The 22,134-nt window shown below is 42.0% G+C and overlaps 1 protein-coding gene and 1 long non-coding RNA gene across 5 annotated transcripts in view; one reads left to right on the top strand and one right to left on the bottom strand.

Annotated features, from left to right (window-relative positions):
- Positions 1-37: 37 nt before the first annotated feature.
- LOC102020011 lies at positions 38-10,433 on the top strand. Of its 2 annotated transcripts, XR_001231025.1 has the most exons (4): positions 38-417; positions 2,061-2,175; positions 8,450-8,539; positions 10,077-10,433. It is a non-coding gene; the product is annotated as an uncharacterized LOC102020011 (long non-coding RNA). The 2 variants fall into 2 exon arrangements; XR_263868.2 differs by lacking the exon at positions 8,450-8,539.
- Positions 10,434-10,536: 103 nt separating this feature from the next.
- Kif13a (kinesin family member 13A) overlaps positions 10,537-22,134 on the bottom strand; it is a 175,132-nt gene continuing 163,534 nt past the window's right edge. For 2 of the 3 annotated variants that reach the window (XM_013503819.1, XM_005403395.2), the window contains 2 exons: positions 15,039-15,830; positions 10,537-12,099 (listed from right to left, as the gene is read on the bottom strand). In XM_013503819.1, the coding sequence (XP_013359273.1) occupies positions 12,079-12,099; positions 15,039-15,830 (813 nt within the window). In that variant the 3' untranslated portion in view covers positions 10,537-12,078. Of the gene's footprint in view, positions 12,100-15,038; positions 15,831-21,703; positions 21,809-22,134 lie in introns of all 3 variants that reach the window. The other variant, XM_013503818.1, reaches the window with a different exon arrangement.

Raw genomic sequence — 22,134 nt, 5'->3', positions numbered from 1 at the left:
ACAAAGCAAAGGAGGTAAAGGATGGGGCATATGGACAGGCAAGAGGAGCAGGTCCAGAAGGAAACTTCTTGGAACTAAGTAGTTTCCAAGAATTGCTTCCTTTATTTCAAAACCTGTCTCGCTCCAGGTTTAAGTTACTGAAACATACCTCTTTGCCTTTAAAGTTCACTAAGCAGCACCGGTACCTCTTTTAAGCTGACAGATCTGGAAGTAATCATAACTGATACCAACTGTCTGCCGAGCATTCCGCTAAATGGCATAAATGAAGAAAAAATAAAGAAAATCATTTTCCTGAACAGAATGTCTTTTTTTCCTAAAAGGCTGGTACAGCGATGGAGTTAGGAACCAGAGAAATCGCAGACTTCATCGGTTGGGAGAAACTGCCAAGTTCTCCTTTGGCAGACCCACAGCCAACAGGTAAGTTATTTCTTCAACTTTCCCTGTAAATGCCCATTCTGTTTGGACTTTAGTGGATCTGGGAATGGAGCCCCATGCTTCCTGAAGCAGGGTGGGTGGTCCCGGATGGTGACAGCCACTTTTCTGAGTGGGAATCAGGAGGAGGACTGCACTTTGGTGAGCTCTAGGGCCTGCTCTGGGCACTTAGCCACTGTGGACCTGAGCCTCAGGAAGGCTTCATCAATTCTCACCAAGTGGTCCCTGGCAGAAAAGATGATTTGCAGCTGGGCATGGTGGCACGTGTCTGTAATTCCACTACTTGGAACTAAGCAGTTTCCAAGAATTGCTTGGAGGCAGGCGGATAGTAGTTATAATCCAGCCTTGGCAACTTAGTGAGACCCTCAGAAAAGCGGGCTGAGGATGCAGCTCAGTGGAAAGGCCCTAGTTTCACTCCACAGTGTTATGGGGGCATTTGTCCTCAATACTATGGGTTTTGTTTTTTTTTTCTGGTGTGGCGATTCAACCCAGCGCATTGCACACTTTAGGTATCTCTCCTGCTGAGCTACATCTCCATCCCTTTTTACATTTTATTTTCAGAAGGCCTTGCTAAGTTGCCCAGAGTGACCTTGAACTTGCAATCCTGCCTCATCAGCCTGCAGACTAGCTGGGATTACAGCATGTATCAGTTTACTAGCCGAAGCTAGTACTCATGTTGTTTTAAATACTTCTACATTAGATGAAGGACTTTATTGTTTGGCGTAATTTGTCCAGCTGGGAATATTTTTTCCATTTTATTATTTATTCATTTATATTGAATATTTTGTTTCATCATAAGAAACTGAGGCCCAGGGAGTCCCAATATGGTGACTTCGTGACAAGTGGATCTCTTCTGACTCAAACTCCTGTGTGTTTTATACTATTCAGGGTGTATTTTGTACTATTTAGGATGGTGGTATTTGTTCATTGATTTTTAAAATCTTATTCAGTATTAATGAACATCTCTCATTTCTCTCTGGTTGATGGCAGAGGACTGACAGCATGATGGAGGTATCTACCACTTAACTTCAATGATCTCTCCTCAGATTTCTCATGTACTTCCAGGAAGAATATTTATATTGGCAGTTGATCCCAGGATACTAGCAGTCCATGTAAAAGGAAAAACTATTTAACTTACATGTATGTTATTACCTAGCCCCCAAAATAACTGAAGGAAATTCCTTAAAAAAAAATTAGTGGGAGGGAACAAATCAACAGCTTCCTATGGTCTCTGACCTTCTGGGACATCTCTGTTTCAAACTTTACCTGGCCACAGTTTACTTTTTCCTTGTGAGCCTCCGTTCAATAATCTGTGCCCTGGGGGGGGGGTCACATACTTCAAATTCCTGTTCTTTGTGATAATGCTTCCAGTTGTCTGCCATTGGCTGTCAAACTCTCCAGGATTTGAGATAGAGGCGGGGCACAGCAAGTCAAATGCTCTGGTAAAACACGGCAGGTTAATCATACAATTTTGTATCCTATCCATCTCTAAACTTATCATATGTGACAGTAATGAGGATAACATTATTAAGCCATGAGGGGAAAATAAACAAAAGACCCTAGTGGACAAAAGAGTTTATCACAATGTTGGGAGAGGATAAGCAAGGACAAAAGAAAAGCTCCTTCAGCAGGCAGAAGACAGGAGATGATACTTCTGACAAAATGAGAACTCCGGGAGAGTCCTAGTGCTCTGGAAAGCTGGAGAGGGCGCGTGGCTGAAAACAAGATGGATTTGGTGTGTGGGTATGTACTATTGATTCCTAATTCTCTCCTACCCTGAGCAGCCAGGGAAGGAGGGGACTCTTTCTCTCACCTTCATAAAAGTCAGGGGATCATTCTCCAGAGAACTGGGAATTGCACAGAAGGTCGGGTTCAGTGTCTTCATTTGTACAGTAAGTGTACAGAAAGAAGTGGACACCTTCAAACTGAACATGGGGTGGAACACAGCCCCTCCCCACCTTACACCTGGAACAGCACAAACCCTACACTTATGTCCCCATATATTCAAGCTACAGTGTTCTTTGGCTTAAAAAGACCCTTAGGGGGTATGTTGGTTTGGGGCGGCTTATTTTGCAAGGGGAACAACATAATACAGGACACATACTTTATATGATTATTTATAAGTCACCCAAAGAACAGTATACAAAAGAGTGCAGGAAATCTGTCCACACACTAAGACCAAGGAATCCAGCTGAGGGCCTGGATCCCACAACCATGCCTTCCATGAGTTGAGCTAAATACCCAGAGCTCATAATAGTGCCTCCCATGAATCCAACTGGAGGCCCAGAACCCATGACAACGTCCCATGCAGTCCTGTTTCATGGATCTGCTGGAAAGGCCCAAAGGTCAGTGGTGGAATCTACAAAGTCTATGCCAGCAGGAAGAAGGATCTGTGCTAGCAAGCTGAGGGATCTGCACTGGAGCCAGGAAGTGATGCTCAGAAGAACCAGGGCTCCTCCAAAAGGTACCACGGCCATCCTGGGCAACTGTGAGGTCCCGAGCTCCTCCAATGATCAGAATGGCCGAGTTCCCATCAGGGAAGCCAATGCAGCAGGCTTTTCCAAGAGTCGGGCAGTGCATCATCTTCCCCTCTGGAACCAGGAAGCTATGCTCAAGTAAGGACCAGAGCTCCCCAAAGTGAACCAAAGCCATTCTCAGTGCCAGCGAGGTCCCGAGCTCCTCGGAGGATGAAAACAGCCAAGTTCATCAGGAAGCCAGCTCCCCACGGTCTCTCTCAGCTCCCAACAGCTTCTCTCAGCTCCCAACAGCCTGCTTCTTCTTCTCCAGGTCTGCCTCTTATGCTGGTGGCAACAGTCCTCAGGTGGGCCTCCCACACCCAGCACCACTCACTCAGTTCAGCTGGGGGTTATAAGTTGACCACCAGTTATCAATCCACTACAGGGGGGAAAAGGGAAGGCTATTTTCATATTGTGGTTATGGGTTTATTTGGATCTGTGTTGACCTTTTTGTTTGTTCTATTTTCCTTCTTTTTATCTGCTTTTTCTTTTCTTGCCTTTTAACGTATCACTTGTTATCCTTGCCCCCCACCCGCCCTGCCATTTGAGACACAGCTATGTAGTTCAGGCTTGTCTTTTTTTTTTTTTTCTTTCTGTCTTTTTGAGACAGGGTCTTGCTATGCAGTTCAGCTGCCCTTGAGCTCACTTTGTAGCCCAGGCTGGTCTTGAACTCTCAATGATCCTCCTGCCTCATCCTTCCAAGGGCTGGGATTATGGGTATGCACCAACATGCCCACCCAGCCTGGAAACTGTATTTCCTTTTCCCTTTTTTTTCAGTGGTTACTTTAAATTTTAGCATGAATTATCTAAAATTGATCTGTAGCTGTATCCTCTTCCAACTTAATACCAGTACTTTAGAATATTTCTGCTCCAATCACTCCTCTTTTGACAATTTCAATTCCACTTAATTTTCACTGCTTCACAAAGTTTCACTGATGCTCATTTAGATTTATCCACATATTGACCAGTTTCTTTGCTCACCATTCTTACCTCTTAATCCTTTTTTTCTGAATTTAATTTCCCTTTCTTAAAGTACTACTTTAAATAGTAAGATTCTCTTATAGGTGGAAAATTCTTTCAGTCTTTGCCTAAGGTGGTATCATTTGCCCTCATTTTTAACTTACTAGAAATTGAAATACAGGTTGATACTTTCAGCATTCTTAAGCTATCCCATTGTCTTATGACTTCTGTTGGTGTGTCTGGCAAGTCTGCTGTTGATCTAATTATCTTTTACTTGTAGCTTACAGGTATTCTCTCTAAACTCTTTATCATATTTATCTTTGGTGTTTGCCAATTTCATGTGATATGTCTAATTGTTGACTTATAAAATTTTCCCTCTAGGGACTTATTGTATTTCCTAAATCTGACAACTCACGACTTTCATCATTTTGGGACAATTTTAAGCAATCATAGCTTCTCCTTTTGCCTTTCTCCATTCTTACATGCTTTTCCTTTGATGAGCTTATTAGAAGTATGCTTGGTCTTGTCACTCTTTCCTTTTCTCAGTCAACCTCTCTTCTGTATTTTGCTTCTCTTTATCAGACTGTGCAATGTTTTCAGTACTCTTCCACTTACCTGTCTTTCTTCTTCAGTACCTATTCTGCTGTTAACACATTTTTTGACTTTATTCAAATGATCTTAATTTTCATTTCAAGTTCTTGGTTTTTTTGGGCCGGGGATATAGCTCAGTGGCATAAGCGCCTGCCTGGCAAGAATAAGGTCCTGAGTTTCACTCCTGGTATCAAAACAAACAAACAAACAAACAACAAAAACACAACAAAAACAAAAATCAAGTTCTTGGTTCTTTGCTAGGGTCCCTGTTATTACTCCTTGGTGACTTTTCAAAGCTAAGCCACCCCATGAAGGAATGTATGTCATCCACACTGAATAAAGAACCACAGGGTAAAATGATCTGTAGGCAGGAACAAGACATCTGTTTAATATTAACAAATATTCTTATTGCATGGTTGTTTATCCAGTATAAGAGATTTCATGTGCAGTGACCTCATGATCATGTCAACAACCCCATAAAGCAGACACTGCTGCTAACCCCATTTGTAGAGGGGAAAGCTGAGCCTTAAGTGAAGGATTTGATAAGAACATAAAAGACAAAGTAGTGGAGCTGGTCTTGAAAATTGCCTTCATCGGGGTGTATTAGTGTCAAAATCTTGTTAAAAGAAGTGTAATGACTGGGTGTGGTGGCACATGCCTATAATCCCAGCACTTGGGAGCATGAACAGGAGCATCACCATGACTTTGAGGCCAGCCTGGACTACACAGTGAGTTCAAGGACAGCTTGAACCACATAGTGAGACCCTGTCTCAAAAGAGAAAAAAAAATGATTGCCATATTTAGGTTTGATTCCTAGGTTTGAATTTTCAGCAGAAAAGGAAATCTGCAGGCAGTGGCATTCTTCATTCTCCTAGTCAGCCTGGATACTCTGCCATCTGTGTTTCCTTTGTTCAGTGACATTCAGCCTGTAAGGAGATGAACCATAGCTGTTGACTGAAAGTTGGGGTGTCTGTCATACAATTCCAGGGAATAGGTAGGTAAGAGCTATTGAAAAAATTAAGTTCATTCTAGTGTCTTCCTTAAGTACAGAAAATTCAATTCCCGGCACCAAAAAAACCCCCAAAAAACAAAAACAAAGAAAACCTGAGCTTAAGTACAGAAAGGAGGGGGGGGAGGTAGCTTAATATTAAGTGACAATCCTGAAACATTACTCCATTCAGGTGGTTGTCCCTATCAACAGTGATAGCACGTTGATAGCATGAACTTTTCAAATGCTGAGATCTTCCCTTAAAATCCCATCACTCCAATCTCATCATTGTGAAAAACACCAGACAAATTTAGTATAGAGGCTCCTATAATATATTTTACTGTATGCCTCAAAAATGTTAAACACCTCCAAAACAATTCAAGTCAGATACTGTCACGGCCAGGAGGCACTCAAGAAGACAGGAGAACAAGATGTCACATGGTACTCTGGATGGAATCCTGGAAGAGAAAATTGAATTAGGTAAAAACTGAGGAAATCTAAATCAAGTGTCAACTTTCACTGTGTGGGTGTGTTACAATCTTTATATACATAGCATGTATAACATTAATTTAAAATCATTTTTAATGGAGGGGAGAGAAACAGAGTCCTTGGAGAACAGAATATTATGTCAGTATGCACAATATTGTAAAGCTGGTTCATGCTCCTACCTTCCTGCTAGGAAGAAAACCTCAGGTCTTCCAGGGCAGTTCTGACACTATGCGACTCTTCCATTTAGTAAGTAACTTCCAAGTACCTGCTGTGTCCCTGACCCTACACTAAACAAAGGGAACACAGTGCTGTATAATACAGGCAGCGGTCCTACTGCACAGAGCAGGGAGTTTAGTGAGAGAAGAAACCAGAAAAAATTAAGATTATTTAATTACAGCATTTACAGTGGTACAAAGGAGAACTACAGGCATCTCTCATCATGAACAAGAGCAGAAGCCCAGTGTAGTCGGAGGAATTATCAAAGGTTTCTCTAAGGAATTTGCTTGAACTAATACCAAAAGGATATCAAATAAAATAATGAAATAATCCCACCTTTGCCAGTATCTTCAGAAAAAAAGGCTTGTATTCATAAACTTTTTCAGTGTTAATCATTAATACTTCTTGCCTTTATAAGGAAAGATATTTGGAGTTTCTGTTATGAGCAAAGCCATCAGCCAGCCGTGTACTTGTGCCTCGAATGAAGCAGAACTGAAAAGAATCAAATGAGAAAATATAAGCAAAATTAAGTTTCTGATCCTTTGCCTCCACCAAGAATACTAGTACAGTTTTGATCCTTATTTTTAAAATAGCTTCATTTTAAATGAATATTCTCGGTTGAAGTTAATAACTTCATTTTTCCATCAAATGTCCCTTCCTTCTTGCCCTGCTTATGAATTTAAAAAATTAGGTCAAGTTGGATTTTTATATTCAGATATAAGTTCCAGTTAGCTTTGCTTTGACCTATAGCTTCAGTTGTATGACTTCTAATATGTCTATACATGATTTCACAGTCCTCTTCTCCAAAGGAATAGCCCGATATTCTCCTCCTCCTCCATGGGAATCTGACTTTAGGATCTCCCTTCTAAGGTTTAATGCGTGCAATATGAAGGAAGTGAAGAAGTGAGACCTCTGAGACGAGGTCATAAAAGGGATTGTGGCTTCTTTTCTTGAACCACTCACTTAGGGAAGCCTGCGGCTGAGGCACCAGCTTGCAAGCTGTGTGGAAAACACACTAAAAGTGGACCCTCCTCCAGCCAACCACAATTCTGGCCGACACTGACTACAGCTTACTAGAGATTGGAGCTAAAACTACTCACTTACCCACACCCGAATTTCAGAACCATGGGAATGGTGTGAAGTCAGCTGGATGTAGTGGCTCACCTGCAATTCTAGCACCCTGGGAGGCAGGAGGATTCCAAGTTCAAGCCTACTTTGGGCAACTTGGCAACTTAGACTCTGTCTCAAAATAAAATATAAAGAAGGGCTGGGATGTAGCTCAGTAGAAAGGTCCTGTGTTGACTCTTCAGCATGAAAAAAGGTGTGAAATGATAAATTTATTGTTGTTTTAAATTGCTAAGAGTAAGGATAATCCATTATGCAGCAACAGATAACTAATACTGTCTTTCTTACAAAAATACACTATTGCATATACAAAAGCTAGCATAAAAAATACAGGTAAATTGTCATCCCCATGTAAAACAGCCCTGAGTACAAGTGGTACGAGGTTAGATATTATATCCTCATTCCAGTGATTTTTTTTTCTCCCTGTCAGTTGTCCCAGCTAGGTATTTACATCTAATGTTAGTGAGGAGGCTTGGTATATCTGCAGTTAACCACATACGACGTATACTATGCTGATTGAACAAGGGTGATGAATCACACAAAGGTGTAATTTTTCACTGATGTGTTAACCAAAAAAAAATCTCAGGAAAAGTGGTCCACTGAGCTGTGATCTCCTCAAATCTGCCGCTGATCTAGGAAAAGACAAACAGTAACAGAAATTTAAGAATATCTCCATGGCTTGACTCAGACACACACCGAGGAGATGAAGGCTCAGAATAACTGCTCACAGCTATTATAAGGACAGTTTTCCAGTTTTAAAATAAACTAGTGGAAAGCGCTGTAGATACTGTGAAAGGGTCAAGTGGCTTCACACTACGCTGAAACCAAACTGGACTAGTTTTCTCTGTCCAAGGTGATCTTCTCTTCGAGAGACTCCAATTTCAAAACTTACCTGCTTCTTCAGCACTAACTGTTATGCTAATCAGCGGCCACTGTCTCCATGCATAGGGTCCCTAAGGGACATAAAGGCTTCTTTCCAGGGGCACTGAGAAAATCTATGACCACTCCAAGATCGTGGCTGTGTCTGTGGGGTTCGGAAACCGTTGCCCACGCCCCCCCGGGCTTTTTCTTGGGTTCGGTTTTTTTTTTCTTTCTCTTTTTTTTCGATACTGGGGATTGAACTGAGCTACAGTTTTCTAAGTGAGAGATGTGTAATCATGCACAGGCAGCCAAGGAGCCTCCCAGGCTGGGAGAAAAACCTGTTGATTTGCTAAGAATACAGGTGGGTGCACGGCCCAGAACACTGGGAAGATACAGACCACGGAGCTCTACTTATACACACTGTATCCAGGAAACAATGACCATTATGTGGGGCTCAAATGTATAATTCCTTTTTCCTCCCCGCAGGGGATTAGAGGCAAATGACAAACAGGTTAAATTTAGACCCTGGGGTTTTGCTTTCACTCCTGTCAGCACTGGTTCCCGCTCTGAAAGGGCGGTTCTTGCCTTTTGTCGTCTGGGCGGTGGTGGCGCCTTCGTGGTTCCAGGTTCCTTACCTGCAGGAGACTGTGCAACCTTCAGGACACCTGGTGGGAAGCTGATAGCTCTGCAGATTTCCTTCTTCCGGGACAGGAGAAAACCCAAGATGAACTGCTGGCTACGACAGCTTAACTTTGCATTCTGGTTTTTGAATTTTGGAGTCAGGCTCCATATTACAGAAAAACACGTATGCTTCTGTTACTGTACAAAGTCGAAGGCCAAATCCATGCTGGTAGCACACGCTTTTCTTTTTAGAAAGAATTTGCATTCCTTCCTTGTACACCTTCAAAAGACCCTTTGTTTTTTTTTTTTGAGACAGGATTTCATAATGGAATGCAGGCTGGCCTTGAACTCGCTTATGTAACCCAGGCTTGCCGCGAACTCAGCAATCCTCCTGCTTCAGCCTCCTTAGTGCTGGCATTACGGGCGTGTACCACCACTTCCAGCTTTTTTTTTGTTGGTTTTTTTTTTTTTTTTCTGGTACTGGGACTCGAACTCACGACCTTGCACTTGCCAGGCATGCGCTGTGCCACTGAGCTAAATCCCCAGCCCTTCCAGCTTTTTAGACCCTTTCCACTACATGACCAGAACACTTTACGTCTGAAAAAAGCTTAATTATGTAATTAGCTGCTTTTTTTTTTTTTTCCAATGCTGTTCTAAAGCTTGAATATTGTAATTTGAAAAGTAACTGTTGGCTGAAGCAGTGTAATTTAGAAGACAGTACCTTGCTCTTGCCCAACTCTAAAGGTATTTTTATAAAGTTATTCTTCCCATAAATCAGTGCCACAGAAACGCAAGGCTGTTTTTGTTAGGATGTGTGTCCAAATGACTGTAAGCAAATGTGACAGCACTGGTAATACTGTACTTTGGAAATTAGCTGTGAAACACATGCCGGGGTTGAGCCCTGCGACCACTTCTCCCAGTCATCATGGTGAACAGTGGTGTCTGTGTCCCGATGCCGCTGTTCTCTCACTAGGAAGAGAAACAATTTTTTCGTTTTTTGTCTGAAACTATATTTTCAGTCTCATTGTTTACTTAATATTAAATAGCTGCTTTTCCTCCCTAGCCCTGTTCCATAAAATTCAGCGTAAGTGTTGGTCTCCCTTCTCCTGGAAGTCTGTGCACATTACCCTTCAATCCAGAGTGGGCTAGATCTAATTTTTGGTAACTTTAGAAAGGCTCTTATGAACACCTTAGATTTTTTTCTGACAAGATTCTGTCATAATACTGTTTTTAGGTAATACTTTCACAGTATGCTATCTTTATCCACTATTTTACAGGCAGCAAGAGCCCGCTGGGTGCTGTAAAGATTTGTTTAAGCATTGTGAACACAGCAACACACCATGTCCGACCTGCTCTACTCCACCTCCCCGTACCATGCTGCTCGGCCTGGAACTCCTGAGACGCCCCACACCAAACCCATGAAAGTGCCTAGCACTCTCTGCAGGCGGTCCGCTGCTTCAGGACATGTCACCAGGCAAAACACAGAAAGGATAGCTACGATCCTGTCTTTGCTACAAGCGCATCATTAACCTGTCTTAGCTTCCCATGTGCGAAGCACTTAGTAGCAGTAGTACTGTTGACGCCTGTTGCTGTCTGATGAAATTATAATAGCACATGTCTGAGACAGTCCCTGGTAAACCCTCAGGAAATGTGAGCCGGTGTTGTTTAAAACTCTCTAGGCTGTGCATACATGTATATATGGTGAATCGCACAGTTACTGAAGACAAACGATTGATGTTTTAAAATCTGAATTAGACAGTTTGTATTCTAAAACACACACATACACACAAATCTGTACCAATTAAATACAATAATGTTGAAAGGGGATATAAATTACAGTTCTTTTTAAACAGACAGTAAAATACTACAGTCAGCTCACTATACACAAAAATCATGAACAGCAGCTTTTCAATAAAGTCTCCAATATCTCACTCATTGACCAATGCTCAAAACTTCACGAACAGGTACAGCAGACTGTACACACTCTCCACTCCCTCTCAAGACAGCTTTACAGTTCACATCTACACCCACTGTACAGGCATCTACAGAACAGGTACATAGGTACTTTTGTAAAAATGTCCACACATGATTCTACATCTCTGCTTGTAGAATTTTACAGACGAAGACATAACAGCAGGGTGGTCTGTGTTCAACCATCTCCTGCAAACATGAAGCGTGAATTGGTGAACTTCCCAGTTCCGTCCATCTCTTCAGCGTTGTTCAGAATCAAGCAGAACAGCAGCAGCAAAACCACACCACAGTGAAAGCTGCCAACCCCAAACAAACCCGCAACCCCACCCTGGATCCCTCGGCACCCAACCCCAACCCCTGGGACCCACTTCTCTGCTTAGAGTAATACTGTATCCCATTGCCTGGCTGGGCTGAACCAAGGTACAGGAAATGCTGGCCTGGAGTCAGAGCCCCAGTCATTGTCACTGGTTACAATATAATGTCACGTCAGTAGGTGCTGGGCCAGGTGGAAGACCAAAGAATGTAGCTGTGAGATTTCTTAGTGTGCTTAGGAAACAGGACAGAGAACGGCAGTGCGTGGCCTGGTAGCCAAGGGAGTATTGGCACCAAACTTGCAGTCAAACACACACGCTCATACAAAACAAGAGTGGACAGCAAACACGTTGAGTTTTGTGGAAGTTCTTTGGTTATAAAGAACAGCATTCTATAACCTTTTCTACAAAGAGGGATTTGCGACCTCTCTTGGGCAGTAAAATATTTTTCATCTGCTCATATAGAAGTGATCACCCAAGTTGCTTTGTAATGAAGTCCAGTACCTTATGATTTTCTATAAATCACTTTTATCTGCATTTTAGTGTGCAGCTGTGTCTGTCTCTGAACAGACATGCCATAGATACACATTTCATATACATAATATATATTATTTATAAAAAAAATTAGAGCATTGACTCCAGATTCTACAGTAAGAACTGATTAAAATTGTACAAGAATAAAGTTTGTTTGAAATCTGTAGAGGTTTCTACACAGTGTGGGTGTGTAGTAAGTGCAAACAAAAACACTGTCACTTAGTTAATCCAAGACTTCAGTTCTCTTGCTTTCTGGAAGAAGCAGAGGCTGGGATTCACCGTGACAAAGTGCTGCTTCCCCTGCCAGGGAGGGGAAAGCGCCTGGCTCTCCGTGCGTGCTGGTCTGAGGTGCGGCTGGGCTGCGGCGTGTGGCAAGGTGCTGGTAGGGCTGGCGTCTCCCACGGCGGCGACCCGGTGAACAGAGCTGCCGCGCTGGGGCCGCGGAGCAGTGGCCTGCTACCTTTCACCTCGAGTCCGTGCCTCCCTGGAAAGCAGAGCCTGGTGAGTCGGAGCTCTGGGCCCCAAGACCTCCCCGAGAGCCCAGCCTGAGGGGACTTTCAGGCCTGCATTCATTATGGAGCCAGTTCTGGAATGCACATTAAGCAAGGGAGAAGCCCACCCCGAGGCGAGGCTCCTGGGTAAAGTGTGAGTAAGACCCAAAGTTAAAGCTAAAAAAAAGTCCTTTCTGGATCCATGTTCTAAGGCATTTCAGGCTGACAACCAAAGTCCAACTTTAGTACTTACATAGTTCTCAAGTAGACTTTAATACTGTCACAGCGACTTCGGAAGCCAGTGTAGAGGCTGCGGGTGCAGCTCAGGGGCTGAGCACTTGCCTAACTCGTGAGGGGGGCTGGGTTTGATCCCCAGTACCACAAAGAGCAAGGACAAAACAACCGCAGCAGAAAACCAGTGTAACCAAACCACTAAAGCAAAATATGTTTTTAAAGAAAAAAAAATCTCCACAATTCCACTATCTGATGCAACAAACCTTTCTGTAGCTTCACTTTAGAACCAAGCTCTCTGCCAGGGACACACTGCTCTGGGACCTTTCAAAAGCAAAATGTTTCCCATTGGTTTCTAAACAATGCAGACAAAGAAACAAGAGGGTCGTTGCCCTCTCCCCTCCTCTGTGGCCATGACACCCACCTAGTCTTTTACCCATGATGCTTTGCAAAAACCTGGTTTCCCCTGCTCTGCCCAATATAAAGCAAAATCTGGTTGGAGGGTGATTTTTAAAGAGCCTTTGGATTTTAAGAGGCACCTTGCATAACTTAATTTCCATGAGAAAAGCTAATTCTTAGAGTGAAGCATTCAAGAGGCCGTGACTTTGCTTTTTTTTTTTTTTTTCAAAGATGATCTTGTAATCACTGTGTACTCCAGGCTGGCCTTGGGACTCTCAGCGATCCTCCTGCCTCAGGCTCCTGGGTGCTGGGACTATAGGTGTGTGCCACCCTGCCTGGCTGACTTTGTCTTTCAACTGAAAAGCCAATGCAGGTAGCCTATAGAAAGCTTCAAAATCAGTGTAAAGGAAATGGAAGACTTTTAAACAAATTCATGTTTAGCTTGCAAGGACAAAGGCAGAAAAAGTGATCAGTGACTTGTTTCTTTTTTTCTCTCCATCCTTCCCTCGATTCTTTGCTTCTTTCTGTGGTACTTCTGATCAAACTCAGGGTCTTGCACATGCTAAACACATGTTCGACCACAGCACTTCCCTCCCAGAACCACCCCCATTTCTCTGCCATACTGGGGATCAAACCCAGGGGTGGTCTACTATTGACATGCATCCCCAGCCCATCATTATTATTATTTACTTTTTGAGGCAGGATCTCACTAAGTTGCCCAGGCTGGGCTCCAACTTCTAATCCTCCTGCCTCAGCCTCCCTCAGGGGTGGAATGACAGGCATGTGCTATCACACCTGCCTCCCTATTACTCTTGTATTGGGGAAAGAAATCTTTTTTAAGGGCTGGTATGGGAAACAGGGGCAAATATAGAAAGAAAAGTCTCCCATCCCAATAACGTCCTCAGCAAAAACAGAGAGGACAAACTGCACCATAGTTATCTGTCCTTTACCAAGCTTCTGTCTGGCTTGGTCAGCTCTTTGCTTTTCTAAACCATGGCTCTCCTGCAGCTTATACAGGTATGGGACCAAAATAAGTAATAAGAAACGGCAGCGCTTAGCAATGGAATACTTAGAAGCCAATCTTCTCTTATTTATGCAATTTGTTATTTTTGCTTGGCAAAAACCTGTTCTGTCCAACAGAAAAATAGTAATATAAACCAAGCGGGGTAGCATTTGAAGCCCAAACCTCAACTGTTCAGGAAACTTGTGTATGCCGCCTCACAAAGCAGTTGTTCATTGTGTGCACCAAATTACTGTATCTTATTAATTCTATGTTGCTTATGTTTTTTCCCCATTTTATTTTTTTTTAAATTTTTTTGTACTGGGAATCGAACTCGGGACCTTGTGCTTGCCAGGCAGGCACTTGTGCCACTGAGCTATATCTCAGAACGTGAGGTATCTTACAATTGCTTTTTTTTTTTTTTTTTTGTGGTACCAGGGATCAAACTCATGACCTTACACTTGCCAGGCAGGCACTTATGCCACTGAGCTATATATATCCCCAGCCCCTTACAATTGCTTTTTTTGTTTTGTCTTTTTGAGACAGTTTTACTATGGAGTTCAGGCTGGCCTTGAACTTACTGTAGCCCAGGCTGGCCTCAGCATCTTCCTGCCTCAGCCTCTCAAGTGCTGGAGTTACAGTGTGTGCCACCACGCCCAGACTGTAATTGCTGATATAATTTTTTTTGCAGTGCTGGGAATGGAACCGAAGCTCTAAGCTATACAGGCAATGTTCCTCTACTGAGCTACACCCCAGGCTCAGTGTCTCTTCTTTTTTAATGATATATAAAATAATGATGTATAGAATAAGCCAAAGAATTACAAATTTGATATGGTAGCTTCTACCAGCTTACTTTGTGATAGCCAATAAGTAAACATCTCAGGGAATGAACAAAGATTAATTTATCTTTATCTATTTGAATGCTTAATTCAATACCAACACATGTGCCAGTTAAAAACCCATGGATCCTCGGGTTTGGGCTATATAGCTCAGTGGTAGAGTTCCTGCCCAGCATGTGTAAGGCCCTGGGTTCAATGTCCAGCACTGTGAGAAAAAAATCCCATTGGTCTTATAGATTTCATGGTTCTACTCTGGCCGCCATAGCAGATCTGCCCTCCCCACAGTGAGTGAGCTCCATGGTGGTGTGCTTGCTCCCCTGCAGGCTCGCCCTCTCTATAAGAATCAGCAAGATGGGTATTTCTTTCCAAATCACAGCGGTGAAGGGCCTCTGGGTGTTGGTGTACAATTAGATATGCTCACCGATAGCACAGAACTCGAAGGGCTGCGTCTGGGATTTATTACCTGGTCGTTCTCGAACTTGGAATGTAGCTCATCAGTGTCCTGTGGCCCGCCTGGAGCACTCTTACTCTCTGTTCTATTTGGTAGGTTTCTCCTGTTCGAAGGCTGTCCCGCAGAAGAATTTGTCAAGCCATCAAACTCTTTGCCGTCAGAAACGCCCATGAACTCTGTGAAGGAATGATCCTCAAGGATGTTGGTGGTGTGTTCTACGGTCACCTCCTTCGAGCAGAATTCTCGGGCTGGCGGGCCCTTCTTGCTGGGGCAGGCATGCAGTTCTGAACATGAAGCTGTCCTACAGAGCATTCTGGAGTTCCTCTCAGGCATGCTGTGGGATGCTGGGCTCCCTTTGGCTAAGGCACTGTTTTCTTTGAGTGGCACCGTGATTATCTTATCTTTTCCCAAGCCTCTGTCTACCTCCGTGAACTCTGTGTTTGAGGACGGTCTGAAATCATGCACAGGTGATGGGCCGGGAGGCTCACTGGAGTCTGCCTCCTTTGTCTGAATGGCTAGCTGATCGGAGCTGTCACTAGTGGGGACCACGATGTCAGACAGAGTGGCATTGGAGGCACTGTGGGAAAAGTAGCCACTGGTAATACTGCTGGTGGTAGGGCTACGAGACACTTCTTTCTCCACAACTCGTGAGTTTGTCAGATCTACTTTAGAAGAAAACCATTCCCTGTTCTCCAAGCTGGCATTGTAAACACTGAAGTCGGCAAACTCCACAGGTACATAAGGCTGAGAACTTATCAGCTTCCGGTTAATAGCTTCCAGCTCATTTTCTTCCTCTTCTGAGTCCTACAGAAATAAAACAAAGTCAGTCATTAACTTCCTAGAGCAACTATTATCAAGATAAGATACTTTACTATGACAGGCATTCACATTCCTGTATTTTTCTTTCTTTCTTTCCAGGTTTAGACAAATCTTGTCACCAACTGTAGACACAAGAATATTATTCTCAGAGACCTGTGAATATAAACACACTGTCACATAATGTGAAGGTGTTCTTTCTCCCTCTATGCTCACTCAATGCTAATTAGAGATTTTCTTCCCTGGTTTATGAAAAGGGATGGAACTTAAGTGCAGTGGACTCATAATCATTTCTCATGATTGGTCTCTGCTTCTTTATTTTTGCTAAATGAACAGAGCACTGGAGGCAGAAGAACCACCCCTTCCTGTGGTCTTGCAATCTTCCTCTTGGGAAGCCATGCGTAAGAGGTGAAGACCACTTATGAAAAAGTTCTATTTTATTGAGGAACAAAGGAAGAAAAGAGACCTCCAACAGCCCAAGGGCAAAGAATACGGCTTTGACACTTGCACTGCAATGCTATAAAATACTAAAAATCTACTACTGTTTTCCAGGCTTTTTAAAAGAGAATTTGGCTAGAAAATAAGAAAGGTTGGTAATAAGGATAATAAATGAAAATCTGCATTAAATAATTTAGAATTTTGTTTACAAAAATGTAAATATACAAAAGAATGATTAACTCTCCAATATCTCTCCAAACAGAAGAGTTTTACAAATATTTGGTGGATCATATAAAACATTTGGGTATTTTGTGTTCAAATACAGATGTGGTCTACCACTCAGTCACTTAACTGACCTCACAGATATCTGGTGGTATTACAGATATTGCTTTTAACCACTTCCCAGTTTACCCAAGTGTCACTCGGGCAGCATGTTTGTTTCCATACTGACTAGCCTGAGCACTGCTTGGGCAGATGCCAGTTCAACCAGTTGATTCGTGTATTGAATAAATTTGATAAAATTGTCATTTTTGTATTTCCTGTTATCTTATAAAGATTAACAAAAAAATGTGAGTTTTGGTCATCTTGTATTTAAATAATTGGACCGTAAGGGGTTAAAAAGTGACTTTGATTCATGGAAATATTATCACCTTCCCACCATGTGCCTGCGAGTGTCCTGAGGATTTGGGAATGGTGAGAGAAACAAGACCTGGACCCTCCTTCAGGAGTAGGTGCTTTTAGAACCATTCTGAACTCTGCTTGGGAAGATAAAAATTTCATTCAAAGTTGATCCTAGAAACGTTAAAAATAGCTTTGTCCTCTGGTCATCTGGTTTAACAAGTTATTTAAAATGTCTGTAAATGACGAAAACTAGGTGACTAAAAACCTAGATCCAAATCCCAAGGGCGGGGGACTACATATGTACGTATGAAGAAGACAAGAGACTAATCACAATGTGGCAGATGGTTGTTCACAACGAATATAAAGTTCATCTGTTGACTTTTATAGTAATAATTTATTTTCTTTTTATTTTGAGACAGGATCTTGCTTTGTAGTGCAGTCTGGCTTTGAACTCACTGTAGTCCAGGCTGGCCTTGATCTTTCCACAATCTTCCTGTCTCAGCCTCCCGAATGCTGAGATTATAGGCGTGTGCCACAGGCCCATCTTTAGTAATATTTTCTTTTTCATCTTATAAAATGATAAACACCTCAAAAACAGTTTAATATTCTTCAATGCCTTTCACTTTAAAAAATAATTTATAAGCCAGGCATGGTGGTGCACACCTGTAATCCTGGCACTCTGTAAAGCTAAGACGGGAGAGAGAAAAAGAAAGGCTGGGAATATAGCTCAGTGTGAAGGCCCTGGGTTCAATCTCTGATACTGTTACTAAAAAAAAGAAAAGTTCTATTTCTCGTGCTGCTGGGGATCAAACTCAGGGCCTTGATGCACACTAGTCAAGAATGCCACCACTGAGCTGTATCCCCAGTCCTTATTCAGTTTGATAGCAGTTTTAAAAATATGTCTGGGGGCTGGGGTTGCAGTTCAGTGATAGAGCATGTATTTAGCACATGCAAGGCCCTGAGTTCAATCCTCACTATCACAAAATTGTTAAAAGTATATATTAAAGGAAGCAGCAGTCTTAATTTCTTGGCTATTAAAAAGTAAATGTTACGGAGTGGTGATAAAGTTCCTAACATTAATAAAGCAAAATATTTGACATCAGTCTCACACCATCTTTAGTTTAGTTGTCTTCTAAATTAAGTAGATAATTAAAAAAAAAGGGGGGTGGAAGGGACTATTTTTTGTGTGTGTGGAAGAGAAAGTTGGTAAAGGAAAAGATTAGACAGAACTCTCTGAATCAACAGGCTTTGCCTGTATTTTCTAAGTTCTCTACTCAACATGTTTAGATTCTAAATTGATTTTCAAATGTTTACACTGTTTGTATTTCCTTTTAAGTTGCCAAAGGAACAGTTCTCTAAGCCTACAGTACCTGATGCAATTAATTACTAAAAAGCATCTGTTGCAAAGAAAAGTTTGTAGATGAGAATTATCTGGAGCCCTCTGATAGCTGAAGGTTAGTTCTTCTCAAGACTGAGGAAAGGCCTTTTATTCTAAGATACAGTTTTGATGAATGAAATATGTAACCATGAGTTTAATGAGTAGGAAGAAGTATCCGTTTATGAGCTCACAAAGATAAAAAAAATTCTTCCTAAAGGACTAGGATGACCTTGGTAAAACTGAAGAGTACACAAAACTCTTAAAGATTAAATTCATGTAGGGAGTACTATGCAATTATGCACTTAGGGAGGAGGAAATGTCCCAATGACCCAAAGGGAAAGACTAATGGGCTAGGGCCAACTTCTTCCAGGAAAAGGGAAACTGAGCAGAGATTACACATTTTCCAACATTTAAACAGACGCTGGGAGCTTACTGAATTATTATCTACAAGGAGAGGAAAAGTGGACCTTATAGACTTAAAATCCATTCTGAAGAGTTTGGTTAGATAGTTTCTATACCAGAAGCATCATTTATCACTCTATCTTACAGGAGACTAAACTAAACACCTTCCTACAATGTCTTCAGGACAAAAAGAATTAAACCCCTACCTAAAAGTGGAGCATGGAGTTCTCAAGCGTCTCTATAGCTATAGTCTTCATGATTTGGTTTTTGTGATTTAACTTATGCAGCTGATATTGACCTATAGACAAAACACCTTGATTTTAAAAAGGGACCAAAACCCATGTTAAAGCAGTGACTCTTCGCAAGGAGTTTCACATGATTAATGCAGTTTCCACTCCCACTATAACCATGTCTGTGCAGGCCACCAGTGACAGTTTCAAAATGTTTGCAGGATTGCATTAGCCAAGCACCCCCGGCACTGCTGTCCATGGTACTAAAGGCAGGGAGCAGGGTGCTGAAGTGCACCAGCTTGGAAGCACCTGGGGTCACTGGAGTCAGCCCCACTCTGCCGAAGGATAGGGCTCTTTGTTCTTACACTCTTTTTTAATTGTAGACCCTGGCCAGGTCACTCAATAATCCTAGACTTTTGTTTCTTCTGTAAAACAAAAGGAATAAACTATATGTCATCTTGGCAAAACTTCAGAGAATTCTAAAAGAAATGGCTGCCTTTCTTTCTGCTAGTCTTTTTGCTTCATGGCTTAAAAAGGTAGACTGCAAAGGCACACTGTTACCTTTATCTTATTTAGATGAGACAAGAAGCACATCTGCATATATCTTCCCAAATGGACCAGAGAATAAACTACAGCTTTAAAAGTGTAATTACATTTATTATATTTTATGTGAAGTTACAGATGCTGCTACGGCAATTAGATGGGTAAAAAAATAACAGGCAGTGTCTTGATATTACTTCTTAAGAATGACTGCAAATGCCCTCCATCAGTCTGAACCACTGATTTGTTCTGTGATTTTTTTAAGTGGAAGAGAAAAGAAAGTGAATTAGAATCAAAGGAAGAAAACAGTTTATATCCATCTATGAGGGGAAATAAAATTGAAACCTGCCAAAGAGAAATGAAAGCAATGTATTTAAATTCTACCAAAATGTCCCAGGAAACCACTACTTGGAATAGACTGAACAGTGCAATATCCTCAGAGCCAAAGAGTGTTCAGCTAGGCAGGTCTCTAAGGAGAATAAATGCAGCTCTTCAAAAAGACCACAAAAAGGCAAATAATACATCCGCCACCCCTCAGCATACTTCATGGTGCATAGTCATAGAGCCTGACTACCACTTGGGATTTCTTGGGTCAAGAGAATATGGTTCCATCCGATACTTCACTGGCTGAGATGCGTTTTATATTCCTTTTCTTTAGTATGCATCTGTGATCCGTAATAAGCACTCATCTTGGGAGGGTTTTATTTTATGATACTTAAAAGAAAGTAAAGAAAACAACCATGGGACAAGGGGTGTGAACCGTGAGGCTTCCAAAATGGATTGTGACAGTAGGCTTGAGTTCTGGCCCTGTGCACAGCACTGATAAGAGCTATGTCAGTAAACAGATCTAATCAGGTGGAGAGCCAGAGAACTTGAGGAATAACAGCGCAGCAGTGATTCTGCCCTGCTAGCCTATACTGCAGCCTTTATTAGCTGGGCAGGAGGAGGAGGGAATGAACAGCTCTGAAGATTGTGGAGGTGAAGAGGCAGCTGTGGGGGTGTGCTCTCCTCCAGGAACTAGGACAGCAGTATTGGGATGGTGAGACGGAGAACCAAGAAGCAGAGGCAGGAAGAGGGATACAGAAATGAAAGGGAAAGGGTGCCTTTCCTTCTTTCCTCACATTAGGAAGGAGGAGGCGTGTTTTTTCTGATCCACTAGCATTCGGGCATGCAGGTGAGTGGCCAACTGCACATCTGCTTTAAGCTGCAGTTAGTCTGCACACAGTATGCATTAGCAGCGTATCTGGATCCATTAGATCTGAGGCTACAAGCCTTTGGAGTGGATCCGACATGGTATAGCTAGGAAATATATATATAGCTAGGAAATGGGACTCCTCACATTCTGGCTATCTAGCAGGTTATATGCAGGCATAACCATCAAGCAGCTTCTGCTGGCCCCAGGCTGGCTTTATACTTTCCAAACCTAGGAAGCCACAGGAGAATGACAGCTGGAACAAAAAATTAGAGAATTTCTCCAGGCTTGCGAACATACAGGTTTTCAAACAGTTTTATTTGAGGTATAATTTATAATCTGAAGTGCCTGGCATAAAAATTTATCTCATAGGTATAATTTACAAACCAAGCACCTGAGAATGAGGTTTTACAGAACAGTTTCAATCTACCTGTGGTAAAATAGATAAGCTTACATTCTGAAAGCAAGGCTGAGACCAGAGGCTCGGAATATACTTTGCCAGCAAATTAGCAAAGGCTCCCTGAGCTAGCTAGATGATGATGATGATGATGATGATATGATGGATGATGGAGAACTGTAGTACAGCTATAATCTACAGAATTATCTTGGCAGTAGCATCAGGCAATATAAGAAAAGCTTTCAAACATACCCACAGCTAAATGCGTATTTACTTACTCCAAGTAAGTGCAATTCCTCTAGGTAGATTAACTTCAGAATCTGGACAATATGTATAGGCACATTAGAAAGATTTCAGTATTAGTTCAAGTGATCTCTGTTATACTTTTTTTTTAAAGTAAAGACCAGAATCATCAAAGATGTCCTTTCTGTTTCTTCCCTAAGCAAACTTACACTAAAGCAAAAATAAATAGATTGAACATGTAGAAAAATCACAGGTCATGGCCATATTCATGCAAAATTTCATCACCATTTGTTTTTTTCTAAGGCAAAGAATGAATACACGTCTTATTTGTTTTTCCTTCTAAAGCATTGGGAAGACAGTCTGTGACAGGGCTTTAAACCCACCACCAGGCAATATGACAGAAATGGTTCCAGAACTTACAATCTTCTTCTCACGTTTGCTATTGTGCTCTACTGGCATGCTGCTGCCATTGCTTCCTGAGGGGACAATGCAGCCAGGGTTATGTGCCTGAGATGGAGGCATGCTCTGCAAAGGTTAAGACACACAGATGCATCACACACAAGACGACGACAGCTGAGATACACAGTAAGTACATGCACGTTAGAAAAGCAATGCCAACGTTTTACTACATGTGAGTAACTCCGCAGCCAATTCTGCAGGCCAGAATTAAACTACTGGTGAAATCTGACAGGACTACACAGATTCTATGGCAAAAAGCATAATTAGTTTGATCCAAAAAATGAATAAATGAAAGCCTTTAATATTTTCAAAACACCTAGGGGACATCTCTTTCTCACTGAAAAGACAAAAAATTAGTTTGAAAAGCCCTCAACACAGGGTAGCAAAACCAC

This window comes from Chinchilla lanigera, unplaced genomic scaffold (genome assembly GCF_000276665.1).
Source record: "Chinchilla lanigera isolate Chin_1 unplaced genomic scaffold, ChiLan1.0 scaffold00082, whole genome shotgun sequence".
Taxonomy (NCBI): Eukaryota; Metazoa; Chordata; class Mammalia; order Rodentia; family Chinchillidae; genus Chinchilla; species Chinchilla lanigera.
The sequence above is the reverse complement of the archived record's forward strand: the minus strand, read 5'-3'. Positions and strand labels throughout refer to the sequence as shown.